Source organism: Oncorhynchus mykiss, chromosome 20, assembly GCF_057628025.1.
Source record: "Oncorhynchus mykiss isolate SJ-2025 chromosome 20, ASM5762802v1, whole genome shotgun sequence".
In the NCBI taxonomy this organism is placed as follows: Eukaryota; Metazoa; Chordata; class Actinopteri; order Salmoniformes; family Salmonidae; genus Oncorhynchus; species Oncorhynchus mykiss.
In genome coordinates, this window is record NC_143041.1 from 9,747,762 (window position 1) to 9,767,561 (window position 19,800).

The 19,800-nt window shown below is 39.5% G+C and overlaps 2 protein-coding genes across 2 annotated transcripts; both read left to right on the plus strand.

Moving 5' to 3' along the window:
* Positions 1–6,335: 6,335 nt before the first annotated feature.
* On the plus strand, positions 6,336–12,329 carry aqp8a.1 (aquaporin 8a, tandem duplicate 1). Its single transcript, XM_021576121.3, has 4 exons — positions 6,336–6,618; positions 6,830–6,956; positions 9,894–10,108; positions 12,191–12,329. The coding sequence occupies exons 1-4, from the start codon at positions 6,341–6,343 to the stop codon at positions 12,327–12,329; spliced, it is 759 nt and encodes a 252-aa protein (XP_021431796.3). The 5' UTR covers positions 6,336–6,340.
* Positions 12,330–13,437: 1,108 nt separating this feature from the next.
* Positions 13,438–17,755, plus strand: aqp8a.2 (aquaporin 8a, tandem duplicate 2). Its single transcript, XM_021576122.3, has 5 exons — positions 13,438–13,800; positions 14,106–14,232; positions 14,539–14,753; positions 15,024–15,158; positions 17,476–17,755. Exons 1-5 carry the CDS (start codon positions 13,541–13,543, stop codon positions 17,516–17,518), a joined length of 780 nt encoding a protein of 259 aa, XP_021431797.1. The 5' UTR covers positions 13,438–13,540; the 3' UTR covers positions 17,519–17,755.
* The last annotated feature ends 2,045 nt before the right edge of the window (positions 17,756–19,800 follow it).

Consider the following 19,800-nt stretch of genomic DNA (forward strand, 5'->3'; position numbering starts at 1 on the left):
AGCACTGTGCAAGCGATAATATTGAAATGGAAGGAGTATCAGACCACTGCAAATCTACCAAGACCTGGCCGTCCCTCTAAACTTTCAGCTCATACAAGGAGAAGACTGATCAGAGATGCAGCCAAGAGGCCCATGATCACTCTGGATGAACTGCAGAGATCTACAGCTGAGGTGGGAGACTCTGTCCATAGGACAACAATCAGTCGTATATTGCACAAATCTGGCCTTTATGGAAGAGTGGCAAGAAGAAAGCCATTTCTTAAAGATATCCATAAAAAGTGTTGTTTAAAGTTTGCCACAAGCCACCTGGGAGACACACCAAACATGTGGGAGAAGGTGCTCTGGTCAGATGAAACCAAAATTGAACTTTTTGGCAGCAATGCAAAACGTTATGTTTGGCGTAAAAGCAACACAGCTCATCACCCTGAACACACCATCCCCACTGTCAAACATGGTGGTGGCAGCATCATGGTTTGGGCCTGCTTTTCTTCAGCAGGGACAGGGAAGATGGTTAAAATTGATGGGAAGATGGATGGAGCCAAATACAGGACCATTCTGGAAGAAAACCTGATGGAGTCTGCAAAAGACCTGAGACTGGGACGGAGATTTGTCTTCCAACAAGACAATGATCCAAAACATAATGCAAAATCTACAATGGAATGGTTCAAAAATAAACATATCCAGGTGTTAGAATGGCCAAGTCAAAGTCCAGACCTGAATCCAATCGAGAATCTGTGGAAAGAACTGAAAACTGCTGTTCACAAATGCTCTCCATCCAACCTCACTGAGCTCGAGCTGTTTTGCAAGGAGGAATGGGAAAAAATTTCAGTCTCTTGATGTGCAAAACTGATAGAGACATACCCAAAGCGACTTACAGCTGTAATCGCAGCAAAAGGTGGCGCTACAAAGTATTAACTTAAGGGGGCTGAATAATTTTGCACGCCCAATTTTTCAGTTTTTGATTTGTTAAAAAAGTTTGAAATTCCCAATAAATGTCGTTCCACTTCATAATTGTGTCCCACTTGTTGTTGATTCTTCACAAAAAAATACAGTTTTATATCTTTATGTTTGAAGCCTGAAATGTGGTAAAAGGTCGCAAAGTTCAAGGGGGCCGAATACTTTCGCAAGGCACTGTAAGTGCGTCATTAGAGAATATGTCGGTACCGATAGGATCGAAAGAAAGGGAGCGCTGCTCTCGGATCAGCTTTCTCAATTCAGATCTTTCCTTAACATTATAATTATTTCAAAACGCTGATCAGCTCCTGGAGAGATAATATCACCTGGCTGCAAATATTGAGGGGGCTTATTCTAATGATTACTCAATAAAAATTCACTGAATCACAGATTTGGCACATCATTGCGCACATGTAAGGCTACACATCATGAAAGATATTGAGACAAATTAGACAGTGGCCTACAAGTAGCAAAATAAAACTCAATTTGATTGAACATTAAATGTATTTCAATATGATTAAAATAGGTGTCACGCCCTGGCCATAGAGAGGCTTTTTATTCTCTATTTTGGCTAGGCCAGGGTGTGACTAGGGTGGGCATTCTATGTTCTTTTTTCTATGTTTGTATTTCTTTGTTTTTGGCCAGGTATGGTTCTCAATCAGGGACAGCAGATATCTTGTGTATAAAGTGATGCGGGAGAGAAAACAAAGCATCTGACGACACACTTTGCTGTTCTACAAGTGGTCTGAGGCAGGCCAGTGTTTTCAAGTGCAACATTAATAATGATGGTTTTGGGAAACCACTCAGATATTAAACGATGCTCCTACGAAGGTTCAAATGATGAACCTAGCCTTAAGATGCTTTTGGTAAACCTGGACCTGGCCAGACAACAACACTGGCTGTGTATTCTACTAGCTACAAGGCAGGGCAGTCCTCCTTTTCAAGGATACTGTTACAGGGAGGTTCTATATTTCTCTCCATGGATAAAAGCCTATGGAATTATTGATTCGTTGACCAGATATTGCACTTATTCAATGGGCTGCTCTCAAGGGTAGTTCCATTACTGGTGATTAGGCAAGGGGCCCTAGACTATGTTTGAAAGTGAGAAGAGACATTGAAGCACTATCGTGTCACACTTAGCTCAAGTATTAGACACTATCTTGTTTAATGCATTAAATATTGTTGACTGTGTGTAATTTTGTATGCCAAATGCAACTCTAGACAGTTTGAATTGGCAGTTTCAGTTTTAGTCTGAGGGAAAGTGGAATGGAAGCGTGACTCCATTATTTTATTGTGTGAAGTGTCCCCTCCATAAGTACTAGAGGTGAATCAATCTGGATCAATCTGGTGTTGGAAACTTCTGGCATCAGCAGAATTCTACTTAATGTGTTTCCTTTGCATCCCATAAGTGCACCCACTGCCTCCCAGCATGTTTTTGGGAAAGAAAAGAGAAGTTTGTGCTGGAAGTGTGATATGAATGACAAGAAAGGATAGTATCCCTAGCCTTCATTTCGTTGAATCCATTTGTCTGAGATTTCACGGCCTGTTTCTGGGGCGGCAGGGTAGCCTAATGGTTAGAGCATTGGACTAGCAACCGGAAAGTTGCAAGTTCAAATCCCCGAGCAATCTGTCGTTCTGCCCCTGAACAGGCAGTTTACCCACTGTTCCTAGGCTGTCATTAAATTTAAATTTAATAAGAATTTGTTCTTAACTGACTTGCCTAGTTGCCTAATAAAGATAAAATAATGTACCTTCAGACAACATTGTTTTTCAAATTCTTCAAGCTCTGCCAAATTGGTTGTTCATCATTGATTGTTAGAAAAGGATTTTCAGGTCCTGCCATAGATAGCTTTGATTGGACTGATCAAGCTAGCAGTCATCATCATGAATCAAGTCGACAATCTCCCGGCAAATCCTTTCAATCCTTGTCATATGAAGAGAAATAATCAAGATAAATTATATATAAAATGTATCGGTGCTCGTCAGATATTGGACATAAACATTACACAACAAGTTGGAAATTGCAAATTGAACAATGAGTGGTTTGGAAGTAATCAGTGGCTAACTGCAAGCATTGTAAAGCAATCACTAGCCTGCTATTCAGTTGAGTGGGTGTTTGGTCCAAGTCTGGGTTTAAGGGTCTCTTTTCCAAGCTTAAAAGGGATAAACATTCAACATTGGCCTTGCTGTAAATCCAGCATGACTTCTGCCGCGCTCAAAACAACTGGAAACTCTGAACTGGGAAAGCTCAGACTTCAGTGGGTTCAAGACAACTGGGAACTCGGGAAAAAACCAGCTCCGACTGGGAAAATAAGTTTTGAACGGTCATCCAACTCAGAATTGCAAGTCGACAATTCATGCCGCTTTCTATAGCTCAGACTTGAAGATTCCTGACGTCTTTATGATTTGACCTGTTTTTTTTCTTCAGAATTCCCAGTTGTCTTGAAAGCATCATAAATCCAGATAATGCCAGAATGCCAGCCAAGTGGCGCATCTCAGTGCACAAGGCATCACTACCGTCCCTGGTTTGAATCCAGGCTGTAACACATTTGGCTGTGATTGAGAGTCCCATAGGGCGGTGCACAATTGGCCCAGCGTCGTCTGGGGTAGGCCATCATTGTAAAGAATTTGTTCTTAACTTACTTGCCTAGTTAAATAAAGGTTAAATAAATAAAGGACTGCCCTGCCACCTTCCTGTTCAAGTGAGCACAGCACAACAAGGTGAGTCCAAAATGCATTTTATGCTGCTGCATAAATTATGTAATATGCTAGGGAGATATGTATACTGTAGCTAAGAAAGTAATACTACGTGTATGTTGTGTAGTAAGCTGTTAGTAGCCCATGTGCCTCACCCTAATAATTTGGTCTCTTTTCCCTCATCATTTAGCCTACGCTTCTGACTTGGTGATACACATGTAGCCTATAGCCTGTTTTAGAGAAATGCTATCATCGAATATTGTACTAGTTTCATTGTCTGCTTATTTGCCCCCTTTATGTATCCTATGGTTCTGACTTGGTGTACAGGGTGAATACTGTAAGAATGGCCATGTTCTGAATTCTGTCGCTGTACATTTCAAAAGTGCTGAACAAATAGTTATATTGACAATGTCCATCCTAGCTCGCTCATTAATGTCTTAATCAAAATTGCAGATTTCCTCTTATCTACTCGTCATCCACTTATGCCATAGTTTGTACATCTCAATTGTCAGTAGAAACCACATTCGTTTAAGCAAGTCAGCCAAATCAGCTATCTTTTTTTAAAGGCAGTAAATGAGGCTGAATGAACTGTTTTGCTGCCAGACAAGGCTCCGCTTATAGTCAGGTGTAGTAGTGGTAAGGTGTTGGGACTGCTGTTGGGGACAGCTTTATGTAGGCCCTAACAGTTTGTGGGCACCGTGTGTCACTATTATAGTGCAATTCTTGTCTTGTTTAGTGTTGTGTTGTGTAGTGGCTTTGGGGAGTTTGCCCCACCAAGATTTAGAAATGCTAAAATCGCCACTGAACCCATAACATGATGCAGACACTATTATGCTTGAAAAAATGTAGAGTGGCACTAAGTAAAGTGTTCTATTGGATTTGCCCCAAACATAACACTTTGTATCAGGACAAACACTGAATTGCTTTGTGAAAATGTTTTTGCAGTATTATCTTAGTGCCTTGTTGCAAAAAGGATGCATGTTTTGAAATATTTTTATTCTGTACAGCTGTCCTTCTTTTCACTCTGTCAATTAAGTTAGTAATGTGGAGTAACTACAATGTTGTTGATCCTTCCTCACAGCCATTAAACTCTGTAACTGTCTTAAAGTCACCATTGGACTCATGGTGAAATCCCTGAGCGGTTTCCTTCCTCTACGGCAACTGAGTTAGTAAGGACGCCTGTATCTTTGTAGTGACTGGGTGTATTGATACGCCATCCAAAGTGTAATTAATAATATTCAATGTCTGCTTTTTTTACACATCACAAGGGGTTGAATACCTTTTGACTCAAGACCTTTCAACTGTTAATATTAAATTAATTTTGTTAACATGTTAAAAAACAAATTCCACTTTGACATTATGGGGTATTGTGTGTAGGCCAGTGACCAAAAAAATCTTAATTGAATGCATTTTAAATTCCGGCTGTAACACAACAAGATATGGATAAAGTCAAGGGGTGTGAATACTTTCTGAAGGCACTGTAGATAGTGCTGCTGAGAACATGTTAAATGGCCTTGAATACTTACAACATAACCTCTGCTTATTAACCTCTATTAGGCCTAATTAAAGTTATTAAAGCTAGAGTCCTTAATTGAAAGAATGACAAAGAATATTCCCTGCCTCTGCTTTTGTAAAAAGCTAAGGGATTGGCCTGAAGAACCACTCATAGACAGAGCTATGGATGCAAGGACTGACCATCCACCATATCAACATTTTAGTTTTAACCTTGTTTTGAGGCTATATAGTGTTTGTTAAGATTTACTTTGTTTACAAACTTTGGAGTAAAACAGGCTTGTATGTTGGGTTCTTAAGGGGGACTTCAGTTGAACTAAGCTCATGAGGCATTTGTAAGTTATATTCTTCAAAAATCGATGGGTACATATTTGTAACGGTCGTCGTCGTCTGATGAGGAAGAATCGGACCAAAGTGCAGCGTGGTACGTGTTCATGACTTTTATTAAACTGAACACTGAAACAAAATAACAAAGTGCAAAACGAAACCGAAACAGTCCTGTCAGGTGCAGAACACTAAACAGAAAACAACTACCCACAAAACATAGGTGGGAAAAAGCTACCTAAGTATGGTTCCCAATCAGAGACAACGATAGTCAGCTGTCCCTGATTGAGAACCATACCCGGCCGAAACAAAGAAATACAAAACATAGAAAAAAGAACATAGAATGCCCACCCCAAATCACACCCTGACCAAACCAAAATAGAGACATAAAAAGCTCTCTAAGGTCAGGGCGTGACAATATCATTAATTTATACGTCCAAAATAGATGTAGCAACAACAGAGTAGGCAAGTAGGACAATTCAACACACTTGATATTGTTCTTTAGCAGCTATGCCTACTTACTAGGCTAATTATGAACACGATTTATTACTGCTGTGTTACCCTGATAAGCTAATCCTCGTCTTTCCATCATCAATGCTTCATCCACTACAATAACCACAAACACTACGGCTATTACTATACTCAGAAATGGGGATGTGTGCCAAAACATGTCACCATATTAAGGGGTGTTGGCGATATGAATACTCCCACACATATCCTGAGACCACCCCAATATGACGGTCCTGCCTCTCCTGTCTGCACTTTTATCACGGCATGTATCATGCTCTGGCTGACCACTTAACAGAGCAGGTGTATGTGACACACAGAGAGCAGCAGGAGTCAGCTGAGCAACATGTCCGTGAAAGAGTCAAAGACAGAGCTCTTCATCGTGGCTGGGACTGACACTGTGGAGTCAGGGCCAGGTTCAGAGGTTTTCAACTCCAGAAAGCTAGTTACCACCTTTGAGAGATATATCCAACCGTGCTTGGCTGAGGTGGTGGGATGCGCCCTTTTCATCTTCGTGGGATGCGGGTCTGTTATTGAGAATGCCGGCGTTCCGGGGAGCCTCCAGCCTGCTCTGGCTCATGGGCTGGCGCTGATGATTGTTATCGCTGTGCTGGGAGAGATCAGGTGAGGACATGCTGACACCTGTTAACATCTCCCTCCTCTAAGGTCAGAAAGTATTAGGATGTTTTTATGAATGATTTCAACTTTGGGCTAAAATAGAATTTTGTTCACATGAATTGAGATTTATAGCTGTAATACGTGTATGAATCTCTTTTGTCAATGTTTTACATTTTTTCAATGTGATTGTACACCTCCTAATTCTTTCGGAATCCAGCGGTGGCCACTTCAACCCAGCTGTGTCTGTGAGTGTGTGCATCAGTGGAGGACTGGACGTCATCCTACTGGGGCCATATATACTCTCCCAGATGGTGGGGGGAATGATTGGGGCTGGCTTGGCAAAGGTAAGGGGGCTTTCACACCAAGTTTTTTTTTCGAACTATGGAGCGATTAACCCCTAAATTTGGTTAGATTGGACAGGTGGGAACACTAACCGTACTGGGGTGTAAACCAAATAACCCACCGGGCACAAACTGGTTGAATCAATGTTGTTTCAACGTAATTTGTCAGTGTATTGTGACACGTGGAAAATACATTGGTTTTGAAAAAAGTCATCATGATAAACTGTTGTTTTCAGGATTCACGTCTCCATCAAAACCAAAAATCTAAATTAAAGAATAGGAATAAATCAAACTTTAAAGTGCAATGAAATTTTGATTTGATTTTGTTCTGTTCTCTGGATTTTTGGTTGCGATGGAGACATGAATCCGTCATATCAGTTATTAATTTGTAGACAAACTGGAATTAAAGCCAGACTGAGTCAGTGGCACAGAAGGAACTATCCAAGCAGAAGATACATCTCCTTTAAAATGTCAATACTTGGTTGTGTTGACAACCAAGCATAATTCAATATCACTTTTGAAATACAATAAATAGCCAAATAACTTGTAAGCAAGTTAACAAATGATATGTTGTATTCTCCAACTCAACCAAAAATAAAAGGTAAAGAATGGGATTAAGCCCGTGGCTCAGATGGAACTATCCATGCAGTAGATACATCTCCTTATAATGTTGATGTTTGGTTGTGTTGTCAACCAAACACAATTCAATATTACTTTTGTAATACAGTACAGTGCCTTCAGAAAGTATTCACACTTTTTGACTTTTTTTTAATGACTACCTCGTCTCTGTACCCCACACATATCTGTAGTGTCCCTCAGCCGAGCAGTGAATTTCAAATACAGACTCAAAGAAGGGCACCTATTGGTAGATGGGTAAAATGACAAAATAAATGACATTGAACGCACTTTTGAGCATGATGAAGTTATTCATTACACTTTAGATGGTGTATCAATACACCCAGTCACTACAAAATGCAGGCGTCCTTCCTAACTCAGTTGCCGGAGAGGAAAGAAACCGCTCAGGGATTTCACCATGAGACCAATGGCGATTTTAAACAGTTACATAGTTTAATAATGGCTGTTATAGGAGAAAACGAATGGAGGATGGATCAACAACATTGTAATTACTCCACAATACTAACCTAAATGACAGAGTGAAAATAAGAAAGGCTCTACAGAATAAAAAATACTCCAAAACATGCATCATTTTTGCAATAAGGCGCAAAAATAATTTGTCAAAATGTGTCAAAGAAATATGTCCTGAATACAAAGCGTTATATTTGGGGCAAATTCAACACAACACATCACTGAGTCCAACTCATCACTGAGTCCAAATCATATTTTCAAGCATGGTGTTGGCTGCATCATGTTATGGGTGTGCTTGTCATTGGCAAGGACTAGGGTGATTTTTTTAGGATAAAACGGAATAGAGCTAAGCACAGGGAGGAAAATCTGGTTCAGTCTGCTTTCCAAGAGATACTGGGAGACAAATTCCCCTTTCAGCCGGGCATTAACCTAAAACACAAGGCCAAATCTACACTGGAGTTGCTTACCAAGAAGACATTGAATAAGACATTGGCTAAAATAGAAGTCAGTTCTATTAGTGACGCAGATTGCGCTGCAAGTCCTGCCTCTCCCATCTCCTCATTGGTTTATAGAAGAAGGTACCCACGTGCCATCTCCTCATTGGTTATACCCACGTGGGTGATTGAAAGACGAACGAGGTCAGTGGCGGTACTTAATTTATGAAAGTTGCCAACCGCAATATAAAGTCAAGAGAAGAAAAAGCCTAGAAGGAGGAGAGATGACTAGAAACGATTCGGTTGACCATTTTATGTGTGGATTCATTGTCGGAGTAGAGGACTTTGCGTATTTCAGGTAATATAACAAATCAATGTTTATATCCCAGGACAAATTAGCTAGAAACAGAACGCTAGCTAAATAGGACAAATTTGCTAGCAAGTGCAAGTGTTTAAATGTTTAATGTTTTTCGCCTGTCCCCCACCCCCCCCCCCCCAGCCAGCAAAATAAATTCAGCGCCCCCACCCCAAAACATCTTCCTCTGGTATGGCCTATGATGCTAATTTCCACATGGCTTACCCTGGCAACAATTTAGAAATCAGTTTGAAATAGTCTATCTATGGCTCTTCCTTTCATCTTTTCAACAATATAAATGAATTGTTCAAGGATAGCCTACTCCTATAATTCAAACAATTAAAACATCAAGACATGAATGTTTTACTTTCAGCTCATGTAAAAACACAGAATCCCTGCTCCTCAATATTTAGATATGCTAATATGAATTGACCAGATGACCTCTTGCAAATAAGTCGCACACATTCATTCTAAAATGACTAGGTTACAGAGCACCCTCTCGATTGGAGTAATAGGCTACGTTAGTACCAACCAATGATAAGAGAACCAGCCCCAGTCTCCCCTATTCACTGCACTTGGCAGGTATTATAGAGCAGCTATCGCTCATGTTACAAAGCGAATGCAATATGAAGATTGGGACACAAACGTGTTGCTCCATATGATCATAGATGGATTTAACGTGAGCATTTCTGTCCAATAAACAAATGACTTGCATCACACATAGTTTTGTATAGCCTACATATTTTAGTTTGTTCGACATTTGGCAATGTGAAACCAACTGGACCAAATGACCAAAACACAATGTGGCAAATAATCAAACTCTGATTCAAACGATAGCAAACAAACATGTTTTGAGAAACAGTCTCCATGTGCTGTTTTCTTGGAATAAAACACGTGAATGATGTACATCTTTGTTCAGCTTGGATATTAAAATAGGCCTAATCATTTTTTCAAAAGCATTCGGATCTATGAATAAACAAAAGACCTTCTGATTGTGTTTAATAAAAGGAAATATAACCCAATGTAATCCCAATCTAATCGTACAGATGTTGTGATGTTCCTCAGGCAGCATCCTCCACCATCAGCTATGCCAGTGCAGCAGGGGGAGTGTTCAACGTGGTTAAAACCAGCGGAGTGATCGGCAGTGCCACCGTAGCAGAGATAGTCATGACCCTCTTCCTGTCCCTAGTGGTCTGTATGGGGGCTGTGAACGGCAGGACCCGTACACCACTGGCCCCACTCTGCATCGGGCTCACTGTGACTGCTAACATACTGGCTGGGTAAGGGCTGAGGAAAATCTATGGAGACCCATGAATGTCAATAGATACAGATTGTTTGGAAACACCTGAGGCCTACAGTATGTAATGCATTGTCATGATAGATGGTTTAGATTTAGATTTAATAGGATCACTGTTAGCTGACGCCAATGGTGACAGCTAGTCTTAATGGGATCCGACACATAACGAAAAATACATTACAGACAAAAGGCTTTACAATTTGCATACATTTAAAGCATTAACATGTAGCGTGTGTGTGCATCTATCAGTTCTACATACACATCAGTACATACACACAGCAAGTAGGTCACATGGAGGAGAGGTGTTGCTTTATTTGTTTTTGAAACCAGGTTTGCTGTCCACTTGCGCTATATATGATGGAAGGGAGTTTCATGCAATCATGGCTCTGTATAATACTGTAAGTTTCCTTGAAAAAAATTGCTGGACCTGGGGACTGTGAAAAGACCCCGGTTGGCATGTCTGGTGGGGTACGTGTTTGTGTCAGTGCTGTGTGTAAGTGGACTATGCAAACAATTTGGAATTTCCAACACATTAATGTTTCTTATAAAATCAAGAATTGATGCAGTCAGTCTTTCCTCAACTCTTTGCCAAGAGAGACTGACATACATAGTATTAATATTAGCCCTCTGAATACAATGAAGAGCAAGACGTGCCGCACGGTTCTGGGCCAGCTGCAGCTTAACTAGGTCTTTCTTTGCAGCACTTAAAAGAAATGACTGGACAATAATCAAGAAAATATAAAACTAGAGCCTATTACGGACAGACCTCTCCCCATCTTTACAACCATTGAATCTACAGTATATGTTTTGACAATGACAGTTTACAATCTAAGGTAACAGCAAGTAATTTAGTCTCCTAAACTTTTTCAACAGCCACACCATTCATTACCAGATTCAGCTAAGGTGAAGAACTTAGGGAATGATTTGTAACAAATACAATGCTCTTAGAGATTTTAGAGATGTCGAGGACCAGTTTATTACTGGCCACGCATTCCAAAACAGACTGCAACTCTTTGTTAAGGGTTTCAGTGACTTCATTAGCTTTGGTTGCTGATGCATATATGGTTGAATCATCAGCATACATGGACACACATGCTTTATTCAATGTCAGTGGCAAGTCATTGGTAAAAATAGAAAAGAGTAGAGGGCCTAGAGCACTGCCCAGTAGTACACCACACTTTACATGTTTGACATTAGAGAAGCTTCCATTAAAGAAAACCCTTTGAGTTCTATTAGATAGATAGCTCTGAATCCGCGATATGGCAGATTTGAAAAAGCCATAGCACACAAGTTTTCTCAACAACAGGTTATGATCAATAATATCAAATGCTGTACAGGAATCTAACAGTACAGCTTCCACAATCTTCTTATTATCAATTTCTTTCAACCAATCATTAGTCATTTGTGTCAGTGCAGTACATGCTGAGTGCTTTTCTCTATAAGCATGCTGAAAGTCTGTTGTTAATTTGTTTACAAAGAAGTAGTATTGTATTTGGTCAAACACCTTTTTTTCCAACAGTTTGCTAAGAGCTGACAGCAAGCGGATAGGTATGCAGTTAGAACCAGTCAAGGCCGGTTTACCACTATTGGGTAGCTATTGAATGCTATTATTGAATGACTTTGGCTTCACTCCAGACCTGAGGACAAAGACTTTCCTCTAGGTTCAGATTAAAGATATGACAGATGGGAGAGGTTCTCGAGTCAGCTACCATCCTCAGTAGCTTTCCATATGTTGGCAATGCCAGGAGGTTTGTCATTATTTATCGACAACAATCATTTTTCCTCCTTTCCCACACTAAATTTACAACATCAAATGGTTTGGTGATGAATGGTGTTTTGAAATGACAAGTGTTCGCAGCAGAACAGTTTCGATACTATTTCTGCTGTGCTATTTGTTGTTATCGACAACAACAAGAAATGTCACAGCAGAAACAAAGAGGGCATTGCCATTGACATCACTGCCTGCCTGATAATGATTAATTATATGAATACATGAATTGATCTAATGTAATGCATAGTTCTATCAATATAGTAACCAGATGTGTTTGTCCCATTGGTCTTTCAGAGGGTCAGCATCTGGAGGGTGTATGAACCCAGCGCGGGCGTTTGGCCCTGCAGTGGTAGCTAACTACTGGGAGTACCACTGGATCTACTGGGTGGGACCGATGGCAGGGGCCCTTATCACCGGCAGCTTGGTCAGGTAGGATACAGCACGCCCAGCTTTCATTACCCATTTATAGATTGTATTACCCTTAGGCCATAGATTATTGCCTAAAATAGGCACTAAAATGGCACTGCATTTCCATACGGTTTCAGCATGTTATAGTCATACTGAATACAGTCACTAGGAGAATATTTCTTCATCGCATTGTGATTAATGTATTGTTTACTATTATTTAGTTCAGATTTTTGTACACAGGTTGTTGTTGGGAGACCAGAAAACTCGTCTTGTTCTGAAGTGAATGTACCGCCTCGGAGCAACGGGAGCCTTTTTGACTATGTGTTTGCCATGATTTTTAAAAAAAAAACAATGTCATTGTCTTCCCAAGTATTGTATTGCCCTCTATAGCTTGCAGAACCTTTGCAGTTCCCATCTTGTCGTACACATCATATTGTATTGAACTGTAGTGAACTATAAAACAAAAACTGTTTGCATAAATACATTACATTCAAACCTATGATCCTTTCTGGCCATTCAGTCCATCAATCATTGTTGATATGTTTGGTTCAAAGTTCTTAAATGGAAAACATTAATAGTTTATGACTATTTTATTACATGATAGGTGGTGTAATAACTTCCAGAACTCAACAGAGGCATTGAACTCACTGACCAAATTTGGTCAAATCACACTTCAGCTTGCATGCATATATATATATATATATATATATATATATAATTTATTGACAATAAATGCATCCCTGTCTATGACAGTGTCTCAAATGTAAAATATGTCGATATAGAAAGTGTTGTGAGTAGGTGACCTTGTCAATGTCCTCCCATTTAACTTTCAGATTGTGACAAAGTGACCTTTATCGAGACACTTTTAACCTGGTAGCCGTAGCCAACTGAAGTTTATTTACCCTTATCGATTTGCAAGGCATGAACATGACGTTGCCTCCCTCTCATGCTGTCTTGTAAAGCTGTTGGGCACACTTCAGGCTAAGAAGTCCTTTGTTGAACTGGTATGAACTGCCTCTATCAGAATGAGGTCAAGGAGCAGAATAAAATATGTCTAGAAATTGCCCTGCTAAGGTTTATGGTCAGTGGGTCAAACAATGAGGCAATATCAATATAGACCGCCAGTGATTATAAATTGTCAAGACACTATCATAAGTCGCTCACTTGTATCTCAGACACTTCAACTAGACAGTCAGACGGACAGTCAGATTTACTCTTGAGGTCCGGACAGACACAATGGGAGTTGAGAAAATGGAGCTGGATGAGGGACACTCGACTCTGATGAGTGGCACCAAGAAGCCTCCCCCGGTTCGGCCTCCCAACACGTTTGAGCGCATCATCCAACCCTGCCTGGCAGAGGTGGTGGGAACCATGTTCTTTGTCTTCATCGGGTGTGTGTCGGTCATTGAGAACGTTGAGTCTGCAGGCAGGGTACAGCCGGCGCTGGTCCATGGCCTGGCTGTGGCTGTCATGGTGGCATGCATGGATCAGATCAGGTAGGACTCATCTGTACTGCTCTGGTTGATCTTAACTGTGTGATCTTACCTCACCTGGCTTTTTCATGCAACTTAAAGCTTTGCTTGCAGCAAGCTAATGGTCTACTGTGCAGATAACTATTTCTTATTTTCTCAAGATATAAATTGGAATGAAATGTATTTTGGATAAAAAATGATCTGAAAAAATATATGTATGAAAAATAGTTTGTTATAGAAGCAAATCATTTTATACAATTGAATTTGAATAATTATATCAGTGTGTAGGCTTTTTTAATGCAGCTTACTAGATCCTTCTCTTCATGCAGTGGATCCCATTTCAACCCTCCCTTCACCATTGCTATCTACCTGTGTGGCGGCATGAAACTGTTCATGGTCGTCCCATACCTTATCAGCCAGTTATTAGGAGGGGTGCTGGGAGCTGCCATGTCAAAGGTCAGTTGAGTTATTAATGTTCACCTGCGGTAACCTCTAATGAACAGGTTCAGTGGTACAAATGGGGAACAGCTTCTAATTCTATAGTGGAAAGGTTCATCTCTTCCACCAGCCGGCTCTCATTGAGCCTGGGGACAAAATCAGGGAAAGGCATTCTTATAAAGTTAAGAAAATCAATCAATCAATTATTTGTATAGGCCTAGAGCTTTTATGAATACATTTGTCACTAATGTGAAGTGGTGTACTGCTGTGCTTACCTCCTGCAATATGCAGGTCAGCAGTTGACTGATGTATACTGTCCCTCAGATGATGACATCAAAGGAGAACTATGCCAACGCCACCGGAGCGGCGTTTACTATCCTCCATACAGAGGACCAGCTGGCGGGAGCCATATTTGGAGAGATCGCCATGACGTGCCTGGTTACCATGGTAGTATTGCTAGGGGCGGTCAATGCAAAGAGCAAAAGCCCAATGGTGCCTTTCCTGGTAGGCTGTACTGTCATCATCAACATTCTGGCAGGGTGAGTTGAGAGAAGATATTTATTGAATTGTACAATATTTAAGAATCCAATATTACCTTTTTAAGCCTGCCCTAAGAATTCTAGACTATTGCAATACCCACATGCTCAGAATTCACCAATAGTCAGTTTCAGACATATTGCCAAGTTTGTATCATGTGCCAGATAATATCCCCTTTACCAAACAGCATCTCTGATTTCTCTAAAGTTGGCGTTGACTGTTATCCTAGATATTAGTACTTAAGCACTTAACCTGTCTGTGTGCTGGTGCAGGGGGGATGTGTCTGGGACCTGTCTGAACCCAGCCAGGGCTCTGGGGCCAGCGGTAATGGCCAACTACTGGACCTACCATTGGGTTTACTGGGCTGGTCCTATCACAGGAGGTCTACTGGCAGCAGGACTAGTGAGGTGAGAGACACAGTAGATAGGCCATCACATAAAATATGTTCAAACCTGTAATGTGTTTTTTTTTTCTTTTTTCAAATTCCATACATTTACATTTACGAAAATATATACATCCTTCTACAATGTACTTGATATCCTGCATACTATAGATCAAATTTTGCAGTAGCAAGTTGACTTTGTAAAGGTAAAAAGTTTAATACAGAGCTTTCTGGATACAGGTGGTTATGTAAAACTGCAAAGGCTACTAGTACCAGGGGCTAAAAGACCAAGGCCAATAGCATGGTGGCTAAAGAGCATGGCTAAAACACAAATGGTCAAAACGCAAAATATGCTTCTGAGTCTCAAGACTATATAATCATTCTGAATTAATAAAAAATCGGTGCCTTCCGAAAGTATTCACACCACTTGAGTTCCACATTTTATTATGAAACACCCTGAATTTAAAATGGATTAACTTGAGATTTTATACTACTGGCCTACACACAATACCCCATAATGTCAAAGTGGAATTATGTTTTTACACATTTTTCCAAATGAATTAAACATGAAAAGCTGAAACGTCTCGTGCCAAACCTTTTTTATGGCAAGCCTAAATAAGTTTAGGAGTTCACGTTTGCTTTACAAGTCACATAATAAGTTGCATGGACTCACTCTTTGTGCAATAATAATGTTTCACACAATGTTTTTATGACGACCTCATCTCTGTACCCCACACATATACAGTACAATTACCTGTAAGGTCCCTCAATCGAGCAGTGAATTTCAAACACAGATTCAACCACAAACACCAGGGATGTTTTCTAATGCCTGCAAAGGGCATCTGTTAGTACATGAGTAACAAAGATACATGCGTCCTTTCTAACTAATTTGCTAGAGAGGAAGGAAACCACTCAGGGATTTCACCATGAGACCAATGGTGACTTTAAAACAGTTTCAGAATTGAATGGCTGTGATAGGAGAAAACTGAGGATAGTTCAACAACATTGTAGTTACTCCACAATACAAACCAAAATGACAGAGTGAAAAGAAGGAAGCCTGTACAGAATTTAAAACATCCAAAATGTGTGCCCTGTTTGCAATCAGACATGATTGTAAAACTGCCAATAATTTGCCAAATAAATTAACTTTATGTCCTGAATACAAAGTGTTATGTTTGGTGCAAATCCAACACAACACATCACTGAGTACCACTCTTCAGATTTTCAAGCATGGTGGTGGCTGCATCACGTTATGGGTATGCTTGTCATTGGCAAGGACTAGGGAGGTTTTAAATAAAAAGAAGCGGGATAGAGCTAAGCACAGGCAAAATCCTAGAGGAAAACCTGGTTAAGTCTGCTGTCTAGCAATGATCAACAACCAACTTGACAGAGATTGAAGAATTGTAACACAAGGCCAAACATACACTGGAGTTGCTTATCAATATGACATTGGATGTTCTTGAGTGGCCTGGTTACAGTTGTGACTTAAATTGGCTTGAAAATCTGTGGCAAGACTTGAAAATGGCTGTCTAGCAATGATCAACAACCAACTTGACAGAGCTTGAAGAATTTTAAAAATAACTATGTGCAAATATTGTACAATCCTGGTGTGCAAACTTCTTATAGACTTACAAAGAAAGACTCACAGCTGAAATCACTGCCAAAGGTGCTTCTACAAAGTATTGACTCATGGGTGTGAATACTTATGTAAATTAGTTATTTCTGCATTTAGATTTCAATAAATTTGCAAAAATTTCTAAAAACATGTTTTCACTATGCCATTGTGGGGTATTGTGTGTAGATGGGTGAGAGAAACAATATAAATGTCATCCATTTTAAAGTCAGGCAGGATGTAACATAACAAAATGTGGACTAAATCAAGGGGTATGAATACTTTCTGAAGACATTGTAGATATGACACTGATACAACTGTAAGTTGAACTGTCTAACAACAGTTAGACTTCTGCTACTTGGTCATGTTGTCCGGAACAGAGAGTGGTGTTCAGCATTTTAGCAAGTTCAAGGTTGGATTGTCAGTTCCTGAGGCCCAGAATTCTGTCCTGACATCTGTGTCAACTGGATTTATGGATTAAACACGTTTGTACATTAGATGGTTTTAAGTTATGTGTAAGCAATTAGGCAAGCTATTCATATTAGGCAGACCAATCATATTAAGCAAAACTATGTGCGTATGTGGTGGTCGTCGATCTTGGTCGTTGTCTTGGTCGTTGTCTTGGCATCCTGGCCGCCCCCCAAAATACCTTATGTTGCTAGTGTGATATCTTTATCCGTGTCTAGTTTCTGTTGTGATTTTGAGTAAAATATCCACTTTTCTTTTCCAGACTTGTGCTTGGAGATGAGAAGACACGAGTCATCATGAAGTGACATCCTACTCTACATGTCCTGTGCAAGTCACTTACCTTTTTGTCATATTATAAAGCTTTTTTTTCCTAAGAAACGTGAATTTAGACTGGAATTTCTGTTTAATTTGAAAGACTATGAATCTGGTTTGTAAATGTCAGCAGATAGGAGATGTCATATTGTACTAATATAACTCTTATTGTACTCTCTGATTCCAGTTTGCTTTCGTGCTTTTCCTTTAAATTAAAAGATAAAGATGTGGATGCCCTCTAAAGATGATTGTAACTGCTGCAAAAGCACCCCCCCCCCCCCCCCCCCCCTGTTGGGCATGACCCAACTGGTCCATTTGTTGTTTCATTTTGCATTTCTGGATGTATTGGTCTCTGGCAACAATACAAAACCAGCGCTAATAGCATTGTGCAGATCGGACCATATGGCGCTGCCCGCTGTGTTGGTGATTTAATAGCAAGACCGCACGTCAAACTTCACCTGGGCGGCGCTGTTTCAGCTGCTGAAATTGACCTCTCTTTTAATGACGCATTATAGGCCTACTACAGTATTGGGCTTACTTAGCATTCATCACCACCAATGTACACCCAAATAAAGCATGTAAATATGCTTACTTACATGTTTGATTGCGTATATGATTTGCTTAATGAAAAATATTGCGATATTTTCGTTATTTCTCTATTTTTGTTTGCTTCGAAGTAGGTCTACCAAGAGGCACACTTTTGAATAGAGTTCAATATCATATAGTTTAATTTACTGGTAGACCTAAAGCTATTCATCATAAAACAATTTCGGTATATTCTCACTTCGACTTTTCTTAGCTCATCAAGCCTTCTCATCAAACAACATTAACAAAGTCAAAAGAAAGCAACAAAACGTGTTGTTTTTTATGCTGTTGCGACTGGACAGAGACATCTCTCCAGCCAATCCTAGTCGAGAGAATGGAGGGAAGGGGCTTGTAGTGGTACCACTTGCCCAGAGCGGACACGACCAAGGACAATAACTTCTGGAAAGATGCTCTGGGAGGATGGGAAGTTGTTGCACATCCTCCCAGCGACTACCACGGTCAGAACATCAGCCAGCAGCTAGAGTACAAGAACGTTGCCAGCCAGTATGGCAATAGAATATTTAGAACGAACGACTGGGTCGCCTCCATAGATACAGAACAAAAAGACTGAATGACTGTGTCACGTTTCTGGCAACCGAACCGATAGAAGGAACAACCAGAAGTCTTGGGTAGCAGTATATGATTATAAATAATCATATATAATAATACAAAATACATATTTAAATACATATAGTAAATTGTTTAATACAATATAGCAACCCCTTGTGTTTAGTTCAAAACGGCTATATGGTTGATGTTCTGGCTCAGTATGACCTATACAGTAGCCTAAGTACAGTAAGTAGGCTACAGTGAATACAGTAAGTACAGTAAGTACAGTAAACGTACAGTTACCCATCAAAATGTTAAGAATAGCCTACATCAAAAACAGACAGGCTTTTATTTCATTCTACTATTGTAAGGCAACCAATGTGATAAATCTAAAAAATGACATAAAAAAAATAAATGTTTGTTATCTATTATTTTTATCTAAATACTTTTTTTGTTATTTGAATCATTATTAATAAAAAAAATATATATATATATATATATGTTAATCTGAAGGTTTCCACTCATGAAATACAGAAGTCTATGCTAAATCTATTTTAATAATTCAGAAATACTCTTTATTGTGGTAATTTTCATTACATTTAATTCATTTATCTCAGTGTATTTGTTAGTTTCTTAAATTGTTGAAGTGACTCCATTACAATTTCACATGAGCTTTAATTCGTGTTGTTTGCTTGGAATTCCACACTTCTTTCGCAGATATATGTAGAATAGTTTTACAAGTCACGTTGATCTACTACAGTCCTAGTGAATGAGGTATAAATTCCCCCTCTAAATTATTATGTAAAAGCGCTTTGAGCATTCGAAAAGCACCCAGCATGCACTACCAATCGAAATTTTGTTATTAGTATAGCATAGCTATTAATATTGATTATAAGTCATTTTGCGATCATTTCAATTTATTGGGATAAGTAGTATTGTAATTTAATAGTGTCATTCATAACATTTGCTATTTTTTTAAATGAAATTAGTAGAAAGTCTTTGCTTTATAGTTTGTGACTCCAATTTTTTTAATATCTTATTGTCGACTATGACATCCTCTTTTTATAGCTAGCTAACTCACAAACATCCTTTTTTTTTCATATTTTTTTTTTACAAAAGTACGAAGAAAGACCATCGAAAC